At 54.2% G+C, this 22,780-nt stretch overlaps 2 protein-coding genes across 5 annotated transcripts in view; both read left to right on the forward strand.

The window, feature by feature from the left end:
* Positions 1 to 11,598, forward strand: part of SYT17 (synaptotagmin 17) — a 40,231-nt gene extending 28,633 nt beyond the window's left edge. For all 4 annotated transcript variants that reach the window (XM_064153863.1, XM_064153862.1, XM_064153864.1 and 1 more), the window contains one exon: positions 10,457 to 11,598. In XM_064153863.1, coding sequence (XP_064009933.1) covers positions 10,457 to 10,653 — 197 coding nt within the window. In that variant the 3' untranslated portion in view covers positions 10,654 to 11,598. The remainder of the gene's footprint in view (positions 1 to 10,456) is intronic.
* A 1,814-nt stretch (positions 11,599 to 13,412) lies between these two features.
* On the forward strand, positions 13,413 to 21,564 carry CLEC19A (C-type lectin domain containing 19A). Its single transcript, XM_064153866.1, has 5 exons — positions 13,413 to 13,584; positions 18,457 to 18,622; positions 19,419 to 19,512; positions 20,217 to 20,349; positions 21,038 to 21,564. Exons 1-5 carry the CDS (start codon positions 13,479 to 13,481, stop codon positions 21,115 to 21,117), a joined length of 579 nt encoding a protein of 192 aa, XP_064009936.1. The 5' UTR covers positions 13,413 to 13,478; the 3' UTR covers positions 21,118 to 21,564.
* The last annotated feature ends 1,216 nt before the right edge of the window (positions 21,565 to 22,780 follow it).

The raw sequence follows: 22,780 nt of genomic DNA on the forward strand, positions 1-22,780 counted from the left end.
TTGTGTGCACCATGAGGCTTCAGTAGAACAAGTATCAGCATGCAGCTTGGCTGAAGGGCTGGCATGGGGCCATGGTGTTCCCTGTATTGCTGTCTCCATGGCACCTCAGCATGTTGTGCAGCTTAAAAGCTTGTGATTCAAGAGAGATGTTCAAGTACTGGAAGGTGTGGAGAGCAGGGCAGCAAGGCTGGGGAGGGGCCTGAAATACAGCCCTGTGAGGAGAGGCTGAGGGAGCTGGGGGTGTGCAGCCTGCAGCAGAGGAGGCTCAGGGCAGAGCTCATTGCTGCCTGCAGCTGCCTACAGGGAGGCTGTAGCCAGGTGGGGTTGGGCTCTGCTGCCAGGCACCCAGCAACAGAAGAAGGGGACACAGCCTCAAGCTGTGCCAGGAGAAGTCTAGGCTGGATGTTAGGAGGAAGTTGTTGGCAGAGAGAGTGATTGGCACTGGAATGGGCTGCCCAAGGAGGTGGTGGAGTGGCTGTGGCTGGAGGTGTTGAAGCCAAGCCTGGCTGGGGCACTTAGTGCCATGGTCTGGTTGATTGGATGGGGCTGGATGAGTTTGGAGGTCTCTTCCAAGCTGGTTGATTCTATGAAGAGCTTTGGGATCTTATGCTAAAAGACAGTAAAGAGCAAATGGTTGCCAACACGGAAGAGCAGAACCTGAGGAAGGATCCTTCTCTTGTTTTGTCTCATGAGCCACATCTCTTTCTCTCTGCTTTTGTTTTGGGGTGGTGTTTGGCTGCATGGTAGCTCACTCTGCTCTGTGTTTGTGGGAGTTGGTTTACATTTCTTACTATTTTTTCCCAGTCCCCAGGTCTAGTCCGTTAGGTCAGTTCATTACATTTGCTGTTGAGTCAAAGTCCAGTTGAAGCGGAAAATAATCCTGCTTGAAGGGTGGGTGATGATGCTTTGAATGCATAGCTGCAGAAGCAACTGTGGGAGCCAGAAGTGAGTATGTCTTCAGTAATTTAAAGGAACTTTTTCTGCAGCTTTGTGTTTTGGACCCAGCCTGCAGCTGTCTTTACATTGGCTTGGCTTCACTGGGAAGCAGCGGAGCCCTGCCAGTCCCTCTCGGCTGAAGCTCTTGGCTCCCTCTGTGCCTGGTGCTACACTGCAGAGTAAGATTAGCTAGACAAAGATTCATTTTTCCCCCCTGCCCTGTGTGTTTGCCTTCCTGTGCATCGAGCTGCCTGGGTTCAGTGCACTGTGCAAGGATCTGTGTGGTGTTTTGCTGTCAGTGTAGCAAGGGCTCCCTGTGCAAACACTGCGGGTGGGCACTGTTCTGCACAGCTCCGCTCCCTGCTTCCCTGGAGCCGCTCTGGAGAGCTGCACTTTGGACTGAACACAGGGCTGAAGTGCTGCCAGACTAGGAGACAGGCATTGGGTGCTTCCAAGATGGAGGTGAGCTCTGTTAGCCAAGATTTGGGGGGGTTGGGCTGGTTCTTCAATACTACCTTGTCCTTAAGTGTACTAAGATCAACACTGTAAGTTGTTAGCATTTACAGACCAAAATGTTGCTGCTTCCACGCTGCTGCAGGACACCTTCTGCCTTCCCATCTGTTTCTACCTCAGATGCTTACTGGAGCTGTCACTACCTCACATTTCCCAGTTTGGTGCCTAAAACGAAATGGGATGAGCTCAGGTGGAGATGTCCCCTCCAGGAGGAGGCATCCAGGGTCAGGATTGCCGCTGCAAGCATCTGTCCACAGCTTCCCATCTGAAGAGGCTAACAGCAGGAAAGTGACTGATAGTTGTCTCAAGTCTAAGGTCCCGACAGAAGAAGGATGATGAGGTAGTGGAGAGGTTTGCCTTTCCCCGACTCCAGGCGCATTGTCTGGGTAATGGCCTTCCCTGTGTGCAGTGTGACAGAAATGGGCCCCTTTGGCTGGTTCCCTTTTCTCTTCAGCACGATGCACATCTCCCATGTCAGCTTCTGCTCAGGCGCAGCCGGTCCTGCGCTCACCTCCGGCAGAGAACGAAGGCAACCTTTAAAGGGCATTGCTCTCCTAACCCTATACACCTGTGACAAAGGTGTTAATTACTGCTCGCCTGGCGATGTGGGGAAGGTGGAGTTTGGCCCTGGCGCCCAGGCTGTCAGCTGCTGCCCAAGGTCATGGCCAAGCAGAAAAGAAGGCTGTTGGAGGTGCAACTGCAAGCTATGTGCTCGGGAGGGATGACTGCGGGGCTCTCGGGTCCCACACTCCTTGCCGAGGGGTTTTGGACAGACTGTGCTCTGAATGGCAGCCCAACCTTCAGAAAGCCTGTGCTGGCGGTGGGAGGGGAGAGAGCTCCTCAAGTGCAGGCACTGCGGGATCTTGTTAATGATTGTAGTGCTGCTAATGACAGCAGTCGGTAATGCTGTTTGCGTTGCAGTAAAGCCCAGATGGCCCAATACAAAACAGTGCTCCAGGGCAAACCGCATCTCGGCGACTCCTTAACATCTTTTGATCACTTGACATAAAAAACCCAGCCTTCAGGGCTCGCTCGGGGAGTGTGCATCCCCCCGAGCTCCCGCGGTGACTCTTTCTCCGGCTAAAGAAGCTCTTCTGCATGTTTACACGACGGGATCCGAAGAGGGGCAGAACCAGCTCTTGTGCTCTGGGTACCATTTGCGCAGATGCTTTGCTGCCCGACCTAGCTGAGACTCAAACCGGCGCTGGGGCAAGCGCCAGGGCCGGTGGTGCCTGGCGGAGAGTGGTGGTGGGGCTGTCCCCGCGGCACTGCTCCCCTGTGGAAGCTGGCCCTGGCTCTAGCGGGACAGGATGCTCTGCCCAGGGGAGGGAAGCAGGCTGGGACAGGCTTTGCTCGTTCCTTGATTGGCCTTTGCAACCTTTTCTTTTCTCAACTAACAGGCTGATTTCCAAATGTCCCAACCAGCTGAGCAGGTCGAAGGCTGGCAGTGGTCTTGCCCTCAGGCTTCTCCAGGCGTACACTGAGTTCTGTTGCCTGGCTGTGTGAAAGCACAGCCTTCTGATGCCGGCATGGTCTTTAGGTGCCCCTTTGCAGGGATGGCAGCTGCTGTGCTTGGGGTCATTGCACATCTATGTTTTGTCTTGCTGCTTCAAGTGCCCATCTGCCCTTTCTCCCCATGCTGCCTTTTTTCCCATGCCCCAAAAGACTACTTGATGTGCTTTGTCTTTTGCACCTGTATACAGGGGGGAAATAGAGCCCTAATATATAATGCAACCAAAATGTTTTACTTTTGGTGTCCTCCTGAATTGCAGGAGAAAGAAGTGGTTTCTGCTTTGAAATGCCATTGTGTTGGGCACCATAACATCTCTTGGATAGATAATTAGCAAGCTTGCTGCTAGGAAATTGTCTGTCTGTCTAATAGCTGTGTGTTTCTGAAGCATTGGACTCTCAGTGTTCTGTATCTAGAGCTCAGAAACAGAATCTGCTCTGTGCTTACAGCTGTGTGATCCTATCTCAGCCAGAGAGGGGAAGAAGGACAAACCCATTGATGCCAGCAGCCTGTTTCCTGGGGGCTGGTACCTGTTGAACTGATATCAGGACTTTGCCTTTGTGTCTGGCACCGCAGAATGCTTCATGTATTCATGCACTGGACACCATATGGGCTGAGTCTGAGGAGGCAGAGTACTCCCAGTGAGCAACTCCCATGGTCCTGGCTGCTTTGCTCCAGGTTCTGTGGCCATGTGGGGTGACCCAGCAGGTCTTATGAGGACACTGGAATGGGCTGCCCGGGGAGGTGGTGGAGTCGCCGTCCCTGGGGCTGTTCAAGGCAGGATTGGATGTGGCACTTGGTGCCATGGTCTGGCCTTGAGCTCTGTGGTAAAGGGTTGGACTTGATGATCTGTGAGGTCTCTTCCAATCCTAATGATACTGTGTAGTACTGTGTGAGATCTATTTTTGGGGCAATAGGACAGGAGCACAGGTAGGGTGCACGTGGCCTCTTGGAGAATCCCCTGCCTAGCACAGCCTCTCTGCAGCAGGTATGCTGAGTGCTTTGGGGTTGCTTGAAGAAGATGCTGCAGGGGTGGAGTTGCCTGTTTGCAGCAGAGTCACCACTTTGGCAAGGAGGAGTGAAGCACTGTTACATCCTGGTGGGAGCAACAAGATGCTGATGCCTCCTGAGCCAGGCTGGTGCTAGCTTATAAGACAAAATCAGATTCTTCAGGTGAGCTGACTTAGTTAATAACTGTTCTTCACTGCAGGCGTGGCACAAACAGCTTATCCTGGAGTTCCCTGGAACTTGGGAGGAATCTTTTTCTCCTGGAGCAAGGAGCAGACCCTCCTCTCCTGGCTGATCACCTGAGCTTGCTCATTTTGCCAAGCCCCTTAATTTGAGCAGTGTCATGCCTCAACCTCATATTTTCATCTTGTTTGGCTCCTGTTGAGGTGAAAGGAATTGTTCCAATGTCTTACAAAGCTATAAGCTTCCTGTATCTCAAATGAGGAGAAACCTCAGTGGCAGTAGCTGCTCTGGGTGGTAGGGCAGTGTCTGGAAGTGAAATGCCTCTACCTGGCCCAGTGGCCATCAGAGGAGCTGTGAACGTGCCTGACAGGTATGGCCACCCCTGCTTTAGCTTGCTAGTGCTGTACAACATTGGTGTTGGAGCTGTTCTGGGAGGTTTGTCAGTGTGCATGACACCATATTGGGGTTTGAGGATCAAAGTGCAGAGCATTAAGATGCAATTAAAAATGCAATTGAAGGTAGAAATCCAGCTGCAGATACCCCTGGCCAGTACCCTCCAGCCTGCTGCAATATAATCAGAGAATGGGTTAGGTTGGCAGGGACCTTAAATATCATCCAGTTCCAACCCCTTGCTGTAGGCAGGGACAACTCCTTCTAGAACAGGTTGCTCAAGGCTTCATCCAGCCTGGCCTTGAACATCTCCAGGGAGGGAGCAGCCACAAGCTCCCTGGGCAACCTGTACCAGTGTCTCACCACCCTCACTGCAAAGAACCCTTTCCTAACATCTAGTTTGAATCTCCCCCCTGCCGGTTCAAACCCACTCCCCTCCTTGTCATTACAAGACCTTGTCAGTAGTCCCTCCCCAGCCCTCCTGTAGGCCCCCTTCAGATACTGGAAAGCCATTGTAAGGTCTCCTTCAAGCCTTCTCTCCCAGCTGCAGAGCCCCAACTCTCTCAGCCTGTCCTCACAGCAGAGCTGCTACAGCCCTCTCAGCACCTTGGTGGCCTCCTCTGCACTGCCTCCAACACTTCCATGTCCTGCTTGTGCTGGGGGCTCCAGAACTGCACAGAGGGCTGCAGGTGGGGTCTGGGGAGAGCAGAGCCAAGGGGCAGAATCCCCTCCCTGTCCCTGCTGCCCACACTGCTCTTGCTGCAGCCCAGCACAGGGTTGTGTCTGGGCTGCACCCACACTGCAGGCTCATGTGGAGCTTTTCACCACCCCAGGTCCTTTTCTTCAAGGCTGCTCTCAGCCATTCCCCACCCTATAGGTGCATCCAGGTTTGTCCTGATGAGGTGTCAGTTCCTGTGTGTCTTTGGGATCTCTACAACACACACGTGTGTATCTGCATTTCCCCTGCTCCCTGGGTCCCTCCTATCTCTGGGACTTTCTGCTCCCTGTCTCAGGCCAGGCCCCAGTTAGCCGAATGCCTCACTCAGGGTGCACCACTGAGTGCATCTGCAGGGTCCCCTTCCCAGACTGCCCCAGCCAGGGCACGGTGGCTGCCTTTGCAGGAGAGCAAGAAGAGAAATGGCTTTCCAATGAGTTTCCTTGGCGTGGTGGTGGTCTCCCACAGGGAGCAGCAGCTGGGTGCTGGAGCTGTGCCGGGCCTGTGCTTGGCCAGGGCTCAGCCACACGCTCAAGCGGGTCCAGCGCTCTGGAGCTGGGCAGGTTCAGAGATGCTGGAGGTCAGTTTTGTGTGCCCTTCAAAGCTCCATGGGGATTACACTGAGAAACCTGAGTCCACTGCATCTCCTCCTGTGCTCCTGTCTTCTCTGCTGGGGGCCATGCCTAAGGAGCAAGGGGCAGAGCATGGTCCATAGCTGTGACCTTCGCAGTGTGCGTCACGGGTCCTGCTGCTGCCTGCTCCTAGCGGCACCCACCTTGTGCTAAACAGACCCATGTCAAGGAGTTCACAAGGTGGGATTCAGACCTGCTTAACCTGCCAGCTCAGAGCTGATAGCTGATGGCAGAACTCGGCAGCTGGCACAGCAGAGGATGCCAGCCGGTTCCTGCCTGCAGAGGCTGGGGAACGAAGCATTGCCTGCAAGAGCATCTGGATTAAGGCACTTCTTCAGCCCCTGCCGAGGTCTCTAGAGTGGGGAAGTGTTGATGGGTCAGTGCTAACAGGATTGTGGTTCCTGCCACAGACATGTCTTTGCTGATTTTCCCTTCTGCCATCTGAGACTGTCTGGGCACAGCGTGTGGTGTGGCTGCCTGAGCACATTGCTGATGGCTACACGTTTCTGGGGGTGGATGCAGCAGCTGCAGCACAATGCTGGAGGTGCAGGTTAGATGTGGCTGTGCTGAGGAGCCCTGGCAGTAAGGATATTTACCATGTGGGTGTCTGTTGGGTTCCTGGTCTGGTGGGCTGAGGGTGTCAGATGAAGCTTCAACAGGCTGTGACAAGAGCAATTGCAAGTGTGGAAGACTGGGTAGGGTGTTTAAAAGTGATGTTGTGGCCTGCTGAGTGACCCAGGATCCCAGCAGCCTTCTCTAGACCAGCTGTAAGTGTTAAGCTGGATTTTTACACTCCAGTATTTTGACTGGATGTCTTGCAGTGGGAAGGAAGAGGGCAGGGCCCTCTAATTCTCTAGGGCTTTCGTGCCCTGGGGAGCTGGTTCTTGTGGCTGGCTCTGTAGTGGGTGCTGGCTGGCACATGGTGTGCTGGGGTGCATATGAGCTGCACCCAGGGGTGCTTGGTTATTTAAAGGCTTTTGAAATATGCAGAATGCAGCCAAATCAGTTTTAAACTAACTAAAACCACCTTTGGGAGCAATTTGCTGGAGAGTGGGGGGTGGTGTGCAGTGAATATGCTGAGGACAAGCTAACATAAATGGGGTGAGGGTGTTGTGTGCTGGGCTAGCCTGGGCAGGATGGAAGATGAAAGAGAAGCACCTTCCTTCTTGATGGTTTTCTTCTCCTTGAGTTAAATGGTTGCAGTTGCATTGCAGGTAGCTCACGTAGGTAGCTGAGGAAGATTTATTTGTGCTGGAGCTTCCACCCACTCCAGTGTGCTGAGGTTTCTCTGCCCATGGTTCCCGGGCAGCAGTGGAGGCAGCTGCAGGGGGCAGCAGTGGAGGCAGCTGCAGGTGGCAGCAGAAGCCTGTGTGGCTGTACTTGGCAGTGCAGCACGGGTGTAACTGCTGAGTAACTGCAGGGCATGGCTGGCAGAGGCTGCTCAGGCGATGCAGATACTGTGTGGCCTCAGCTGCAGAGGGTGCCTTAGCAGACAGCTTGTGCCCATCGCAGATGGCACTGATAGCCTTGAAGCCTGAGTGGGTGTTCCTCCCTGGTCTCTTCAAGGCTGCCAGCATGTTCAGTCAAAAGAGGAGTTAGTGTGGAATCACGGAATGATTTGGGCTAGAAGGGCTCTCCAAAGGTCTAGTCCAACCCCCTGCAACAAGCAGGGACATCCTCCACTAGAGCAGGTTGCTCACAGCCTTGCCAAGCCTGACTTCGAACGTCTCTAGGGGATGGGACCTCAATTACCTTTGTGGGCAACCTGTTCCAGTGTTCCACCGCCCTCATGGTGCAGAACTTGTTCCTCACATCCAATCTAAATCTGCTCTTCCCTTCCCTCATTCTATCACTGCAGGCCTCTGGAATCTGTCCCTCTGCAGCCTTTTTGTAGTCCCCTTCAGGTACTGGCAGGCTGCTATTAGGTCTCCCTGGAGCTTACTTCTCTCCAAAGCCAAGCCCAGCAGTGATGGTGGTAACACATCCAGGATAAATGTTTGAGAGGGAAAAAGCTGCTGCACAACAGCACCTGGAAGAGAGGAGAGAGAATGTGTGAGAAATGACTCCGCAGACAACAAGGTCAGGGAAGAAGTGGGAGGAGTAAAGTTCAGCCTGGGAAGAAGGGCAGAATGGGGGAAGGAGTTTTTAAGCTTTGGGTTTCTTTCTGAGCCTGCTCTGATTTGATTGGTAATAAATCAATTTCCCCAAGTCAAGCCTGTGATGGCAGTTGGTGAGCAATCTTCTCCCTGTCCTCATCTCAGCCTGAGCATTTCAGTGCTGTTTCTCTCTCCCAGTCCCAGCTGAGGATGGGAATGACCAAGTGGCTTCAGTGGGAACCTGGTGTCCAGCTGGGATCAACTCATCACAGTTGCACTACTTGTCCTCAAGGATTCAACTCAGTTATTGGACATAAGTGAACCAAATTCCTATTTCAGCATTTTTATTGGAGATGTTTTTAATTGTTTTTATTAAAGGAGCCTTCCTGCTCCCAAAAGCATCCCTCAGTAAAGAGCAGCTGCAGAAGGAATTGGTTTGACCTCTGCATCCTTAATTGCTTTTTGCTCTGTATTGGCCTGAAAATGGATGTTGTTATTGTGTAAATTGCTGTACTGGTGGAAAAATAGCTCCTGATATCAGGTGTGTAGTTTCTGGCAGGAAAATAGGTTTTGTAACTGGAAGGCAGTGTCCACCTGTCTCTAACCAGAGTCTGGGTCAGTCTGAAACCCTCAAATGATAATTATCTCATTTTCTGCTTCTGAGCAGCTCCACAGAGTTGCTGGGTTTGGTGGCTAAGAGCAGATTTCATCTGAAATGCACTCCAGGCTCCTTTCAAACTCTGGAAGGGGCTGCTCAGGCAGCAGAGGACACAGCTCTGTCCCATTCTGTAACCTGCTCTGTGTGGCACAGTGCCCAGCTGCTGTCCTGAGGGCTGGAGCGTGGAACCTTCTGTGCCTCTGCTTGCTGTGGAAGAAGCTGAAAGGAAGGAGCAGATAGAAAAAAAACAAGGGAAGAAAAATACCTATAACAAAAAGTCAGAGAGGAATTGGCTTTGGGGGCATCTTAGGGTGACTTCTGTCAGCTTGTTGGACTTCTCTCAGATAATAAATCCTAGCAGGACCTTTAGCACAGTCATGTGGCTACACCTGTGATCCATCGCCTCCTAGCAGAGCTTGTTAACAACTCTGACAAGCTGTGTTAGGCGGAGATGGATGGCTTCAGATTCTCCACCTCTGCTTCAGAAGGTGGCCGCTCTGAAGAGCCCCAGCCTGGCCTCTGGGCAGGGCCACTTCCTTGGCAGCCCTCGGAGCTGAGGGCATCCTCCCGAGGGAACTGATGGTGGCGAACAGAAGGGCTGCTGTGTTTCTGAGGGTGTGGATGTGCCTCAGTTAAGCTTTTCACCTGTAGTTTAAGATGCGAGACTCTGGCAAATGCTGGCACTAATAACACCACCACAACCACTAAACCAAAACCACAAACAAAAATCACATAGAACCCCAAACCCACAAACGTCCCCCCCAACAAACAAACAAGCCAGCCACCCTGCAAACAAACCACCAGAAACCCCCCACACCCCCACCACAACAGAGCCCCAACCTTTCCTCTCAGTAGAATTATTTTGGCATTGAAGGTGTTCTGTTCCCTGCCCATGGCAAGGGGGGTTGGAACTAGATGAGCCTTGTGGTGCCTTCCAACCCTGATTCTGTGATTCTAAATATCCCTGGGACATTTTATAAGCAGAAGTATCTCTGCCTCTGACCTGAGCGTTTCAGAGCTGTTGGGAGGTATAAAGCAGGATGTGACCCTGCACTTGATTTACCCAGAGCAGGGCTCTGTAGTGGTGCAGTTGCTGGTGCCAGGCTCTGCAGAGATGGTAGAGATACTGAGGAGCACATTAAGTAGCGCTAATTAATTGTGAGATATTATAAGAGGAAATACTCAGGTATTGACCAAGATGCTTGGCCAAAAGTGAGGTTTCAGTGCTTTGTGCTCAGTGCCTTGCCTGCCTGGCAGGGTGTGTGCTGCCATCAGAGGTCTTGGGTGTGGCTTTGCTGCCAGGGTTGTCTTACAGCAGCCCAAGGGAGCTGGTGCTGCTGGCAGGGGCAGTGGCAGCAGCACTTGGCTCCACACTGGGCTCACAGCTCCATGCCAGGCTGAACTTGCTCTTGCTGCAAAAGCCTGGTGGATTTGGAGCCCCTGCAGACATTCGTTCTTAAAAAGCTCTCTCTTTCCTGAGGAGATTTTTAAATCCTTAACATTCCAGCCAGTGCCCATGGAACTGGATGATCTTTAAGGCCTGTTCCAACTCTGATTGTTCTGACTCTACCTATTCCTGCTAAACGCCGTAGTAATGGTGGGTTTGTGTCCCACGGCTTTGAGCTGTGCTGCAGTCCATGGCACGGCTCAACTCCTTCCCTCAGCCTCCTGTTTCAGTGTCTCTCATGTTTCTGAGGTGCTGAGTTAGCCCAGAGCTGCTGGTGCCTGGCACATTGCATGAGAGGGCTCTCTGGAGGCAGGGCTCTGGAGGGCCAATCAATGCTTTTGACCAGTCTCTGTTTCTGCTCTCCCCAGTGTATGGGCACAACGTGAAGAGCAGCAACGACTTCATTGGGAGGATTGTGATCGGGCAGTACTCGACAGGCGCCCCCGAGTCCAACCACTGGCGCCGGATGCTCAACGCGCACCGGACGGCTGTGGAGCAGTGGCACAGCCTGCGCTCCCGGGAGGAGTGTGACCGTGTCTCTCCTGCGTCCCTGGAGGTGACATGAGGTGGAGGACCAACAGCAGCCAAGCAGGCAAATGAGGAGAAAAAGCCCCACTGACCAGAACACCCCAACTCACACCCTCCACGCACCCCACGACAGCTCTGCTGGTTTGAAGCAGCTGCCGGAACGCCACTGGCCATGCTGACCTCTGTGAGCCATGTCCCACTGGGCTCTGACCGTTCACCAGTGGCCCGGCTGGCTGGACCCTTTGCTGCTCACACCCAGCGCCGCTCAGCTGTTTGCATCCTGCCTGGCAGAGCGTGTGGCCGAGTGGTGTGGGCTGCACGTGGGGGTGCCATGGGAAGTTCTGAGTGGGTGGAGGAGTTTGGAGTTGCCTCCGCTGTCCCTGCCGCCCAAATCCATGGCTCATCGTCTCGGAGATATAAGTACCTGTGTGCTCTCATTGGTGAACGTGGTGTTTAGGCTAGAATCTCTTTCCAAATGGTAGAATCTGTGGTGCAGTCGATCCTGGCTCCGGTCTTGTCCTTGTCCTAGTTTGAGCAGAGCTAAGCCGCTCTTAGTCCGTGCGTGTGTGCCGGGGCGCGCGCGGCCCCGCGTCTGACTGCTGCGACCTGCTGCTCCCTAGCAGTCTGTGTGTGTCCACTAGCCCCACTCATGATATAGCAGAGCAAACCTTTCCAGTGCCATTTGTGCCAGGCAAGCCAGCTTGTGTCTCTTCAAACCTGTGCTGTGCAAGAGAAACCAGCCCTGGGGTCTTGTGCGGTTAAGACGGCCCAAACCACAGGATTTTAACTCCCTCTCAGACTGCAGTGGCTCTTTCTGTGTTGTGTGTTAAGCCAGGTAGTCCTCCAGGCCACCAAGTGAGCTTAGCTATGGTCGAGCTGTCCTGCTGGCTGCTTCTGTCCGTCTGACGTTTTTCACGGCCTGTTGTCTGGTATGATGCAGTCTGCATATTTATTGACAATAAAAGTCTAACTGTGGCACCGAGGCTGAGCTGATGCTTGGTAGCAGAACTCATCCCTCTCCTGTGCTTTGCTGCTCATGCCTGTGGCATGAGGAAAGCCATAACGTTGGCATGAACCCCACCCTGTTACTCTGGGAACACTGGGGCATGTGCTGGTGGAGACTGGTCAGGAGAGCGAGGCAGATGCCAGCATCCCTGCAGCACACCTTCAGCCTGGTGTCTGCTCTGGCTTACACTGAGTCATGGCTGCTTCGTTCCTTTCTAAGCTCAGAGCATCCCTGTGTGTTCTCCATATGATAGCTAAGTCTGATATGGTAACCCTGCCACTGGAGGAGGGAATGCAGTGGAGTACAAGGAGGCGGCAAGATCCTGCTTCCAGAACCCACCTCTCCACGGCTGGGAGAGAGTGGCATTGTAGAAGCCCTGCTCCCAAGTGAGAGCACAGCATGGCCTTGGACAGAGGATAGCAAAGAAGGGCCTTGGTGACCTCGTGGCTGTGTCTGGGGGTCTGCACAGGTAAAAGCTTCCCTTGTTGTTGTGGTTGTGCATGCTGTCCCCTGGTGAACACCTTCACTGCTTCCTGACACCTGCACGTGGCTCCCTGCTGCCTTCCAGCACAGCTAGTCTGTCTTAGGAGCACAAAGTGGTAGAGGCAGTGATTGCTGCAGGGCTGTCCATGGGCATCCACATTCCCAGTGTGCTGTGGGTAGTGGATTTCAGTTGTAACCAGCCTCTCTGCAAGGTGAAATTTCTCCTCTGTCATGCAGCAAGGTCATAGCAAATCTCTGTTCTTTGGCATCCTCCTGGTTTGTCTCATCAGTAAATCACAGTGGCAAGGGAGCCCATGGGGTGCCCTGGGCAAATACATGCTGCAGGAGGCCAGTCTCTTCCTACAATTCAGAAAGGCCCAGCCAAGGAGCTGTGATTTCAGCAGTCACTGTCAGTAACAGTTTTCCATGTGAGGTCTGTGGGCAGTGCATAAGCTCTGGGCATCAACAGAAGCTGGCCCGAGACCTGCCGTGTGCTTTGCTGAAGTACTGGGGGTGAAATGTTAACAGAAGGACCTCTTGCATGTTAACCTGTCGTTTGGAGCCACCCTCAGGTGTCCGTTTCCCAGGGAAGGGGGTGTCATGTGCATATGATGCCAATAGTTGGAGAGGGAATCCCGAGGAAAGGTCAGAAACAGCAGGGTGAGAGCACACTGAGGAGCTCCTGACTTGGAGGGCAATCAGAAAATGGGGTGGGGTGGGAGGAGAGCAGAGCCGAGGGTCTGAATGCCTGTACCCAGCAGGTAAAACACATCCCACGTGTTGTGGAATCAGCAGATAACCCAAAGTGCAGCTGCAGCTCCAGCTGGCTCCGTGTGCATGATGTGCATGTACTTTCCCAGGGAGCGAAGCTGGTGCCCAGCTGCTGTGCTGGGCAAGGAGCCCTTGGCTCCAGGGCAGTGCAGAGGATTTGGGGGTCGTGCCGACGCTGTGGGGATGCTGCTGCACCGGATCTTTAGCTGGAGACAGGGTGAGAGTAGTTTATCTCTGTGTCTCTGCTCCCTCTTGAAGCACGGCTGTTTGTGCTTGAGAAGCAGATTATTCTCAAAGAGTTTTGTGGAAGGATTTCTTTGCTTGCCTGCAGCCTCCAGTGTGCGACAAAGGCTGAGAGATGTGCAGCTTGAGCCAGGCTGCAAGCTCAGTTCTGGGCTGAGGGATGCACCGAGCCTGCCCGGGCTCGGCCAGCGGTGGGTGGGAGGCGGGTGTCACTGGAAGAGCTGCTGCTTTTGGGGGAGGGAGCAGCACCGCGCCTATATTCACCACCTCCTCCGCAGCCTTCCTGGCACAGCTGGGAGGTCCCGCGCTGAGCAGTGACCCCTCCAACCGGGCGAGCGCCTCGTCCTGCGGTCCCGGCCATGGGCAGCGGGCGGGACGTGTGCGCGCTGCTCTCCGCCGCGCTGCTCTCCGCGGCACTGCTCGCAGCCCAGGCTTTCCCCCAGACAAACATAAAGATCAGCCAAGGTGAGTGCGAAGCGCCCGCTGCTTCCTGGGCAAGCCAGAACCTTGGATTGTGGTGCCCGCTGCGGGGCCAGCGGCCGGCGTTCCGCGCTCTCCAGCACTCTGACTTCGCTTGAAATCGCCTTTCTCTTTCCCTGCGGGCTGTGCCAAGAGCGGCTCTGCTCCTGCCCCGGGCTGCTGCAGCGGTCTCCGGGCTGGCTGCTTCTGTGTTTAGCAGGCTGCGCTTTCGCTTTCAGCAGCCTGTGCCTGCGTGTCACGGTCCCGCGGAGCTTCTGTCCTTACTGTGGGTCCAGCGCGGACGGCAGTGGGCACAAATAATGGTATGGGGGCACAGGCGTGAGCGGTGCAGGTCTGCAGTCGAACAGGTTGGGGCAACCACCGTGGCTGTCTCTTTGTTCATTCATACTGCATTGGGAAGTGGCCACAAATAGGGGATTCCCTCTAGTTTTCCTTCCCCCCCTAGCTTTTGGCGGTGGTGGCTGCTATATGTCACTTAAGTTTCTTGAAAACTCGTGGGGCTGGTGCAAGTGAGAGCTGCTGCTCCCAGTTTGTTCGCGCTCTGTGAGGGGCTCCTTCCGTGCCGGTCAGTGAGTTCGCGAGAAGAAAAAAGATCAATAGGAGCCCGGCGCCTGATTCCTGGGGGCTTCACTGAAACTAATTAAGGAGGGGAAAGTCTCTGCAAGATAACTCCTATCTATTAGTGCCGGCTGCAGGAGGGCTGCCGCTGGTGTCTGCCGTCGCCTCGCAGCTCTACACACACCTGGCAGAAGATTGGAAGCTGTAAAACCAGCCTGGTTTTGTTACGGGGCTTTGAAACCAGAGCCCTCTGTGGGAAAGGATGGTGTGTCTAATGGGCTTCAACTGGTGTGGAATACTTCACTCGTACATTTGCAGTGAGTGCCTCGAAAAACACTTTGGAGTGTGTAAAGTACTGTCGAGTTATAAAATGAGCTTCACATGCATCAGTGATCAACATCCTCTTCATCTCCATGCATCCCTCAGGGGAAGGGGCTTGGTCTTCATGTGACCTGCTAGTTTTGAAGGTGGATGCTGAGCATGAGGCTTTGCCCTCTCAGTGGAAGGCAAACGTTGCAAATATTGGGAATGGAGGATTGTTTGTCTGTGATGGCTCCTAGAGCCATGGGTGACCTGAGCCATCCCAGCATCACACAGCAGCACAGGCCTCACCCCCTGCCATGTGCTCCTGCCTATCAGACCCTGCTTTTAATGCTGCTGCTCTGGGTTTATCCAATGCAGAGGATGTGGGCTGGTGGATGTGTTGAGGTTGTGGTGGGTTGGAGATTTGACTCAGTTGGCACTTTGAATGTTCTAGCCTCACCACAAGCTGCTTTGCAGCTCTCCTATCCTAGCCCTGTTGTCTCCCCCATTCCCTATAACAGCTCACTGCTCCAGCGGTGGCAAGACAGGCTAAAGCCATGCTGCCAACCCTCCTCATGGTCCTGACCTGGTAAGAGGTGACTCGGTGCTGGTGGCAGCAGGGAGCTGGTTCTGAGCCCCAGCTCCCACTGGCAGCAGGGCAGTGTTCTCCATCCCTCACTCAGCACTGCAGCCCTCGGGTGGTACCAGCCGAGGGGTTCTGCAGGTAGCTCTGCCCTGGGGAATTCCACATAGCAGGGATCTCCTCAGCTCTTCTCCACTGGCATTCACTTCGGAGAAGCCTCTTAGGCGCTGATGGACACCTTCCAAACGCAGCCACTTGCCAGGAGCTGAAGAGGTGCAGTTGCCTTTTCAGGTCAAATGGCAGCATTGGCTTATCTGTTTGCCAAGGAGGGCGTTTCAAGTCCTCGCCTCTCTTGGAGGTGTCTCCTAACATCTCAGCTCTTCTGGAAAGCATCAGCTGTTGATGAAATGGAGCTCTTCAATACTCTCTGGCAAGAAGAAGGTCATCTGTTGTTCAAAACCCTCTGGTGGAGCTGCAGCCCCCCAGGAGTCTTCCTTGCATGGAGATTTCCTACCAATCTCGTCCTGGCCCCAAACTTCCTAACTCAGATCTGTGGACTGCTGGAGCACTGCACCTTAGGACGAAGCTGCTGAGAAAAAAGCCTGCTCTTTGCTGGGTGAGTCAGTGGGACTCAGATAAAACATCACACAGCTGATGTTTTATCTTTCTGAAGCATCCTGGCATAGAAAAGCCCTGTGAAACTGGCTGGGATTTTCTCAGTTAATTAGTTCTGATTGGAATGTAGCCACTTGGGGAAGTGAAACTTTTTGGCAGAGCAGTGCCAATTTCTGCAAGATTTTGACAAGTGATTTTCCTGATGGTTATGCAGTGCAGCTCAGCCAGTAAATAAAAAAGAAGGGTCCAGTTTTGTTGGCACTGACACAGATTTGGAGATCACAAAACTCTCTCACCTGAAATTTCTTCTTTTCGTGTTTTTCTGAGTTAGCAGTGTGATTCTATGGTATGAATCCTATCCTCAAGCAACTCTGGACCTCTCTTTTTGTGGTGATGCATTGACACATGCCTCTGACCTTAAAACTGCTGCACCGTGAATAAGCAAAAGGAGGAAGAATCCTTCCTGTTGTTCTTCACCAGGAATCTGGGGACAAATGGGAGAAGTGACATAGGACCGACTGGAGCTCCTATCCCACGGGTAGTGGCTGTGCTGCTCCTGCCTTGTGCAGAGGAGATGATGCTGCTGGAGGTGATACTTCGCTGCAGTGGCTCAAAGGGAGGTTTCAAATAGCTCTAAAATGCTTCCCCTGCCCCCTTTCAGGTCCGAATATTGCTGGTTTGTGTTATGAGGTTTTCCTGCAGAGCCACGAGCCAGCTCCTGTATTTACAACCAGTCATCCCGGTTCTTGTGGCCTCTCTGATAAAGAGAACACCTGAAGACTCCAGATAAAGCAGCATCCCAGATCATTCCTGCCTGTAAAAGTGGGAGCAATAGTTGTCCTCCGAAGAGACAGCCGAAGCCTCTGATCCTGACCTAACAGAAAAGATGCTAATTAAAGGCTGACCTCCTGCGTTTTCCTTTTCGGTGTATTTAACCTTAAATTCCTCCCGGCACCTCTGGTTCACTGAAGCTCGTCAGATTAATGCTACCTAATGGGAAGCAGCACGGAATAACAAAGGAGGACTGTCTCCATCTCTGGCTCGGTTTTGGCTACTCTGATTTCCACAGGCAGTCGGGTGCCGACGGAGTTGGCTTGGAGCCAAGGCTCTGGGACGCCACCGTTATTAGCGCTCGGGAGCAAAGGGCCCCATTTGCTGGGGGTGCTGCTGGCTTAAGCTCTGTGAATTTTGCCACTGTGCTGCTAGAGGTGAAGAGTTCGTGGCAGGGATTTCACAGTCTCTGCTATAAAATCCCAGCTGCTGAGGAGCTGATGGTGCCTCTCTGCTGCAGACTCCCGGCGTGCCCTCAGCAGCAAGGATCAGCAACCTGGTGTCACCACAAGCCAGCACCAGGTCCTAGCCCTATTCCAAACTGGGGGACATCCCTCATCCATGATCTGGCAGGGAAGCTAAAGCTTTGCCCTGTGCGTTTGACCCTCTACTTCACTTTTGGTGGGGAGGGGAAATCCTGGCCAGCATCACGGTAGAAGGGCTTGGCTTGCAGGAAGTAACACCTGGGAGGTATGACAGGGAGCACCCAGGGGTGGCTGTTTGTGAAATGCTCAGAGATCCCTGTGCAGAAAGAGCTGATGACTTAGAAATTATCACCCAGAGCTGCCCACGCTGGTATGGAGAAGGATTTTGGTCCTTGAACACTCCTGTCTCTGCTTTGAATTCACCTCATCTCTCCATATCCCTATGCCGATGCTGCTGTCACCAGTCCCGTGTCCCAGGTGGCTGTTGGCAGGGTTATGCCCTCCCCACCCCTGGGGGAAGCCATATCCACCAGCCCCTCAATGTCAGAGGCCACACTCATCTCTCTGGGCTTGAGCCTGTTACCTGTTTGGATAGTTTCAGGGCTAGGAGCACCCAGGGCTGTGAGACATGGCTCGGGGGGAGCTGGAGATTCCCCAAGGCTCGAAAACTATCAGCTGAGAAAGTTAAGTTGATGTGCCCCAGGACTTTGGGGTCAGAGGTGTGTCGGCGCTGGGTGCGTGGTGGGGGTCTGCTGCATCCCCTCCCTACGTGCTGAGGTCAGGGTGTGACATGGAGGAGCCAGAGGGACCTGTCAGCCTGATGTGGTGTTTGTACAGCAGCAACTGCAAAGGCTCCAGAAAAGTGTCCTGCCCCCACAATGGCCTCTTTTGGGGTGACTTCCCCACTGTGCTGAAGAGCAGTGAGGGAGGAGGGACATCACCGTGGGCCTCAGCTCTTATCTGGCAGATAGGCAGCACCGCTCCCGGCTGCAGGCGTCCCCAGCCTGGCTATTTATGGGCTGAAATCCCAAGTGTGCGTGCGTGCACCCCCGGGGGACACAGGGACAGCAAGGGGCTTTGGTCGGAGGGAGGAGGTGCGTGCTGGCCTTGCCCAAGGTAAGAGCAGAAGGGTCGAGTGCAGCCCTGACCCCACAGCCCCCAGCTGTCATCTCCTGTCCCAGCACGGCTGTTCCGGTAGTGCCGGCACTGGCGAGAGGAGTCCTTACCACAGCTTCCCCAGGAGCGGAAGTCAGAGCCTGTATCTGATGCACTCTGCCTCGAAGAAGGTTAGACTGGCTGGAGAAGCCTCTCCTGCCACAGGCAGATGCTGAACCCATGGAACCGCAGCTTGTGCACTTTGCTTTGGCTTCTGCAGCTTGAGCAAAGTTTCTGCAGCACCTGGTTTGTCCAGGCATGGCTTTGGTGGTCGTTGCCCTGGGTGAGGTGTGGGGAGCAGGGCTGGGCACTGCTGCCCCCACTGCGTGGCTGCCCGGCCACACTGCTTCACCCTCAGCTGCTGGATGTCCTATGCTCTGCCCGCAGCCATGCCAGAGCCTGTCCACGCCTACTCCTGCCCGCTCTTCTGGACCGAGTACGCAGGCCATTGCTACCGCTACTTCCCCATCAACAAAACCTGGGCTGAAGCTGACCTCTATTGTGCTGAGTTCTCTATTGGCATCAGATCAGCCAAGCTGGCCTCCATCCACAGGTGAGGGGTGCCGAAACTCGTGCACAGCCTGGGTGAGAGGGGTGATCTCATCACTGTCTACAACTACCTGAAGGGAGGCTGTACCAGGTGGGGGTTGGGTTCTTCTGCCAGGCAGCCAGCAACAGAAGAAGGGGACACAGTCTCAAGCTGTGCCAGGGGAGGTCTGGGCTGGATGTTGTTAGGAAGTTGTTGTCAGAGAGAGTGATTGGCATTGGAATGGGCTGCCCAGGGAGGTGGTGGAGTCTCTGTGGCTGGAGGTGTTGCAGCCAAGCCTGGCTGGGGCACTTAGTGCCATGGTCTGGTTGGTTGGCCAGGGCTGGGTGCTAGGTTGAGCTGGCTGAGCTTGGAGCTCTCTTCCAATTTGTTTGATTCTATGATTCTCTGAAATGCCAATGGAGTCCCATGGCCACAGCAGAACCTCTGCAGCAGCTGCAGACACAAGCTCCCTCTGTAGCAGTGCCTGGGTCAAGTCTGATGCACAGGGCACACAAAGGCAATATAAAAAATGCCTTTTCCTGGGCTGGTAGGAAAACTGTTGTTGTAGCCCCCACATCCCCCAAAGCTGAACTTTTGTACTCTTGGAAAAGGAATAGAAATACAAGATGACTACAGGAGTTCTCCCTTCCGTTCCCTCTACCCCAGCTCTTGCCCCACCCCCCGCAGCTCTTTCGCAGCAAACAACCACCAGCAATGGGGGGTGGGGGATCCATCCGGCCCTGTGGTCGGGCAAGTACTGGGGCACATCTGCCCACTGGCCTCAGTCACCTCAGTGGCTCTGTGCTGCTCTCTTTTCCAGCTGGGAAGAAAACGTCTTCGTGTACGACTTGGTGAACAGCCGTGTGCCAGGCATCCCCACAGACATCTGGACAGGGCTCAACGACCTGCGGCAGGTGAGAGCTCCCTGTGATCCTGCAGGAAAGGGCTTGGGAAACTTCACTTCCCCGGGGCTTCCCCCTGGACAGCCACTTAGCTTTGCTCCTTATAGCCCCATTAACTTTGCTGTGCAGCACTTGGGAGAAAGTTGTTTTTTCATCCCCCCTACCCTGCTTATAAAAGGAAGGTGTTTCTAGAATTGATTAGCAACTACTAATTATCCACATGATGTTTGAGTAGTGGATTAACAGAAAGGGCATTGCACTGCTGGTCCAGGAAGGGCAAATTAACTGCAAAGGTCTCCAGTGTCAAAAGTCTCTTTCTTCTAGCAGGCTGCAGCATGTGTAGGCTGACTTGCTAGCAAGATATAGTCTGATGTGGAACAGAAGCATTAAGGGTGCTGCCACATCAGCAAATCTCTGTAGATGTTGGCAAAGGAATGGGTAGGAGAAGGGACACAGAATTGGGTAGCTGTGTTAGATAAATATATGCATTTAATCTCTGGGCTTTCCCTGGTGCAAAAGCCGTGGATGCTGGAGCCTCCCAGGGCAAGGAGTCGCTTGTGAACCCCAAATGTGCTGTTTGGCCTTTGCCGAGGTGGTGACAGGCTCTCCGTGTGGCACCGGGGATGGGGGCAGGGACGAGGGTCTGCATGGAACGGGGGTGCCTGCTGCAAACGCGGCTCTGCCATCACGGCCATTCTCCCCTCGCCCTACGCCAGGAGGGGCACTTCGAGTGGACAGATGGCTCCTCCTATGACTACCACTACTGGGACGGCAGCCAGCCCGACGACGGGATCCACTCGATCCCCGAGGAGGAGGACTGCGTGCAGATCTGGTACAGGCACAGCAGCGGTGAGTGCGGCAGCTTAGCGCTTCTTCGCATGTCGATAGATGCAGCCCACGGCGGCTCGGGGCTTTCTGAAGGGCTGGCTGGCAGGAATCGTTTGGGAGCTTTTTGTTGTTCTTCTCTGCAGAGAAGAGACGCTTTTTCTGCTTCACACACACTCACCTTCCTTCTGCTCACAGCCCACCTCCCTCTCCCATAGCAGAGGCAGGATGAGAGCATCACTGAATTGCAGCAGTTAGCTGCTTCCCATCTGCCCTCCCACACACAGCCCCTGGAATCGCCTCAGTCTGTCAGCTTTCCCCTCCCTTGCTCAGGCCAGGGGCACCCACTGAAACGGGCCAAGACTCAAAAATCCCTCTTCACACCTTAATTTCCAGTGAGACCAGCCTGGTGAATCCAGACTGTGGCCATGCTGAAATGTCCCATCCACCTGTGACCTGGTGATAGTTCTTGCTTGATAGGACTGTGTTGGCAGCTGCCTCCCTGCTCCCACATTCAGGCTCAGGCCAGGTGTCCTTGCCAGCATCACTGGGCTGAGAACCCTGGGAAGGGGCCCGGCTGGGAGCAACCTGAATGGGAGGACATGCAGGGAAAGCCTTCTGCAATGGCAGGAGATCCCAGTCCCAGGGGCAGTGCGTGCTTTCTTTCTGGCACCTTCTTTTGGCTAACGCCTTGGGGTTTTCTGGGGGGTAGCACTGCGCTCCTGGAATGACAACGCCTGTGGCAGAGCCTTCCCCTTCGTCTGCAAGATCCCCTCGCTGGCCCTGGACTGAGGCTGCTGGCTCTGCCTCCACCCCTTTCGTTTTGAGTCTCCTCTCCAGCCGTGCCAGGGAAGAGCAGCCAGGATGTGGCATGGGTGGTGAGGTCCATGGAGCTGCTCAGCACCCCTGGGCAGCCTCCAGCTGCAAAGCCCTTCCTGGCAGTGCCGTGGAGGTGAATGTGGTGCTCACCCCCTCCTAGGCAAACGGTGCTGGCAGCTGTGCTAAACAGTGAAGGAGCCTGAGCCTGGCTCTGGGTCAGGTCTGCTGTCACTGTGTTGGAGGTAACCCATGGTTTTACCAATGCACTCGCGTGCTGGCACCCAAAGATAGCCACGTGTAGGAAATTCTCTTGCCTGTTGATGTGTGAAAAGTGGAGGGAAAGTGTGATTTTCTGTTAAGTTATGCAAAATGCCTCTTGTGTGTTGTTTTTCTCTCTGCTGAAATAAAAAGCAAACAGCAGGCAGAGGCTCCTCTGTCTTCCTAGCAGCAAATCCTGGTGGCAAGAGGCCTTGTGTGAAAGGACCTGGTTCTAGCCCTGGAGGGGGGAGAGCTTGTAGCTCCTGGTGCAGCCCTGCTTCCTAGTGAGGCAATGCTCTTTCCTGAGGTCACTGCTGATGTCTTCCTCTTCTGTGCGTGGCACCACAGAGGGAGTTTTATCCTTCAGGTAAAGAATTGTTGTGGAAGTGTGTCTGGTTGTGGCAGCCCCAGGGTGCCTCCTTTGAGTCACTTAGCAGGGAGATGGGAGCCTCCTCCTTGCATGTGGGTGAATTTGCAGGGCTTGGGTGCAAGTGGGGCTGTGGCAGTACTGGGGCCCCACAGAAGACCTGTAATATCAAGGCAGACCCATGCTTTTCCTTCAGGGCACACGGCTGCAAGGGTGCCAAATGCAGTAAATCCAGTGGCGCCTGGAGCACCTCTGTGCTGTATCCTCTTGTCCCCCACAAGCCCATGGCATCCAGGTGGCTTTGCAAGAAGCCCCACTCAGAGGAGGCTGCCTGCCCCCCACGGCTCCCTTCCCTCTCTTGGGAGTGGGGTGTCCCTTTTGCCCCTGCTATGGTATAAGCTGCAGGTTCCTACAGCCCCAAAGCATCTGAGACGCTCCCGGGCTGCCCCATCCCAGCCCCTGCTTGCAAAGTGGAGACAAAGCTCCCTCAGAGAACTGCCTGATCTGCCTCGACGGCAGCCACTTGGAGACAGCACTTTGCAAAACGAAGACTTTCCAGACCGATGGCCCCTGGCTGTAATGAGGTAAGTGACTGAGGCTCTGCTTCCTGGGCTGCCAGCACCGCTCCAGGCTGTTTCCATTGGGGGAGGTGGTGTTGGCAGTGGAACGTGTCTGCAGCAGGCTCCTAGAATGAGGAAATGCTCTCAGCCCTGCTCGTGTGTCTTCTATGCCTGTAGAAACACCATTTTAATAGCAGCCACACAGGAGTGCATAATGCACCCCTGCTCTTGCTGGATTGTGCAGATCCACGTTACCCAGGTGCTCCTGTGGGAAGCAAGCAGTGTGTGTCGGTTGCAGTCCTGGCAGCACTGGCTGTGGCGCGGGAGGCTTTTGCTCCATTCAAGAAAGATGTTGAGGTGCTGGAACATGTCCAGAGAAGGGCAACAAAGCTGGTGAGGGGCCTGGAGCACAAATCCTATGAGGAGAGGCTGAGGGAGCTGGAGGTGTTTA

The sequence above is a fragment of the Pogoniulus pusillus genome, chromosome 13, assembly GCF_015220805.1.
Source record: "Pogoniulus pusillus isolate bPogPus1 chromosome 13, bPogPus1.pri, whole genome shotgun sequence".
Taxonomy (NCBI): domain Eukaryota; kingdom Metazoa; phylum Chordata; class Aves; order Piciformes; family Lybiidae; genus Pogoniulus; species Pogoniulus pusillus.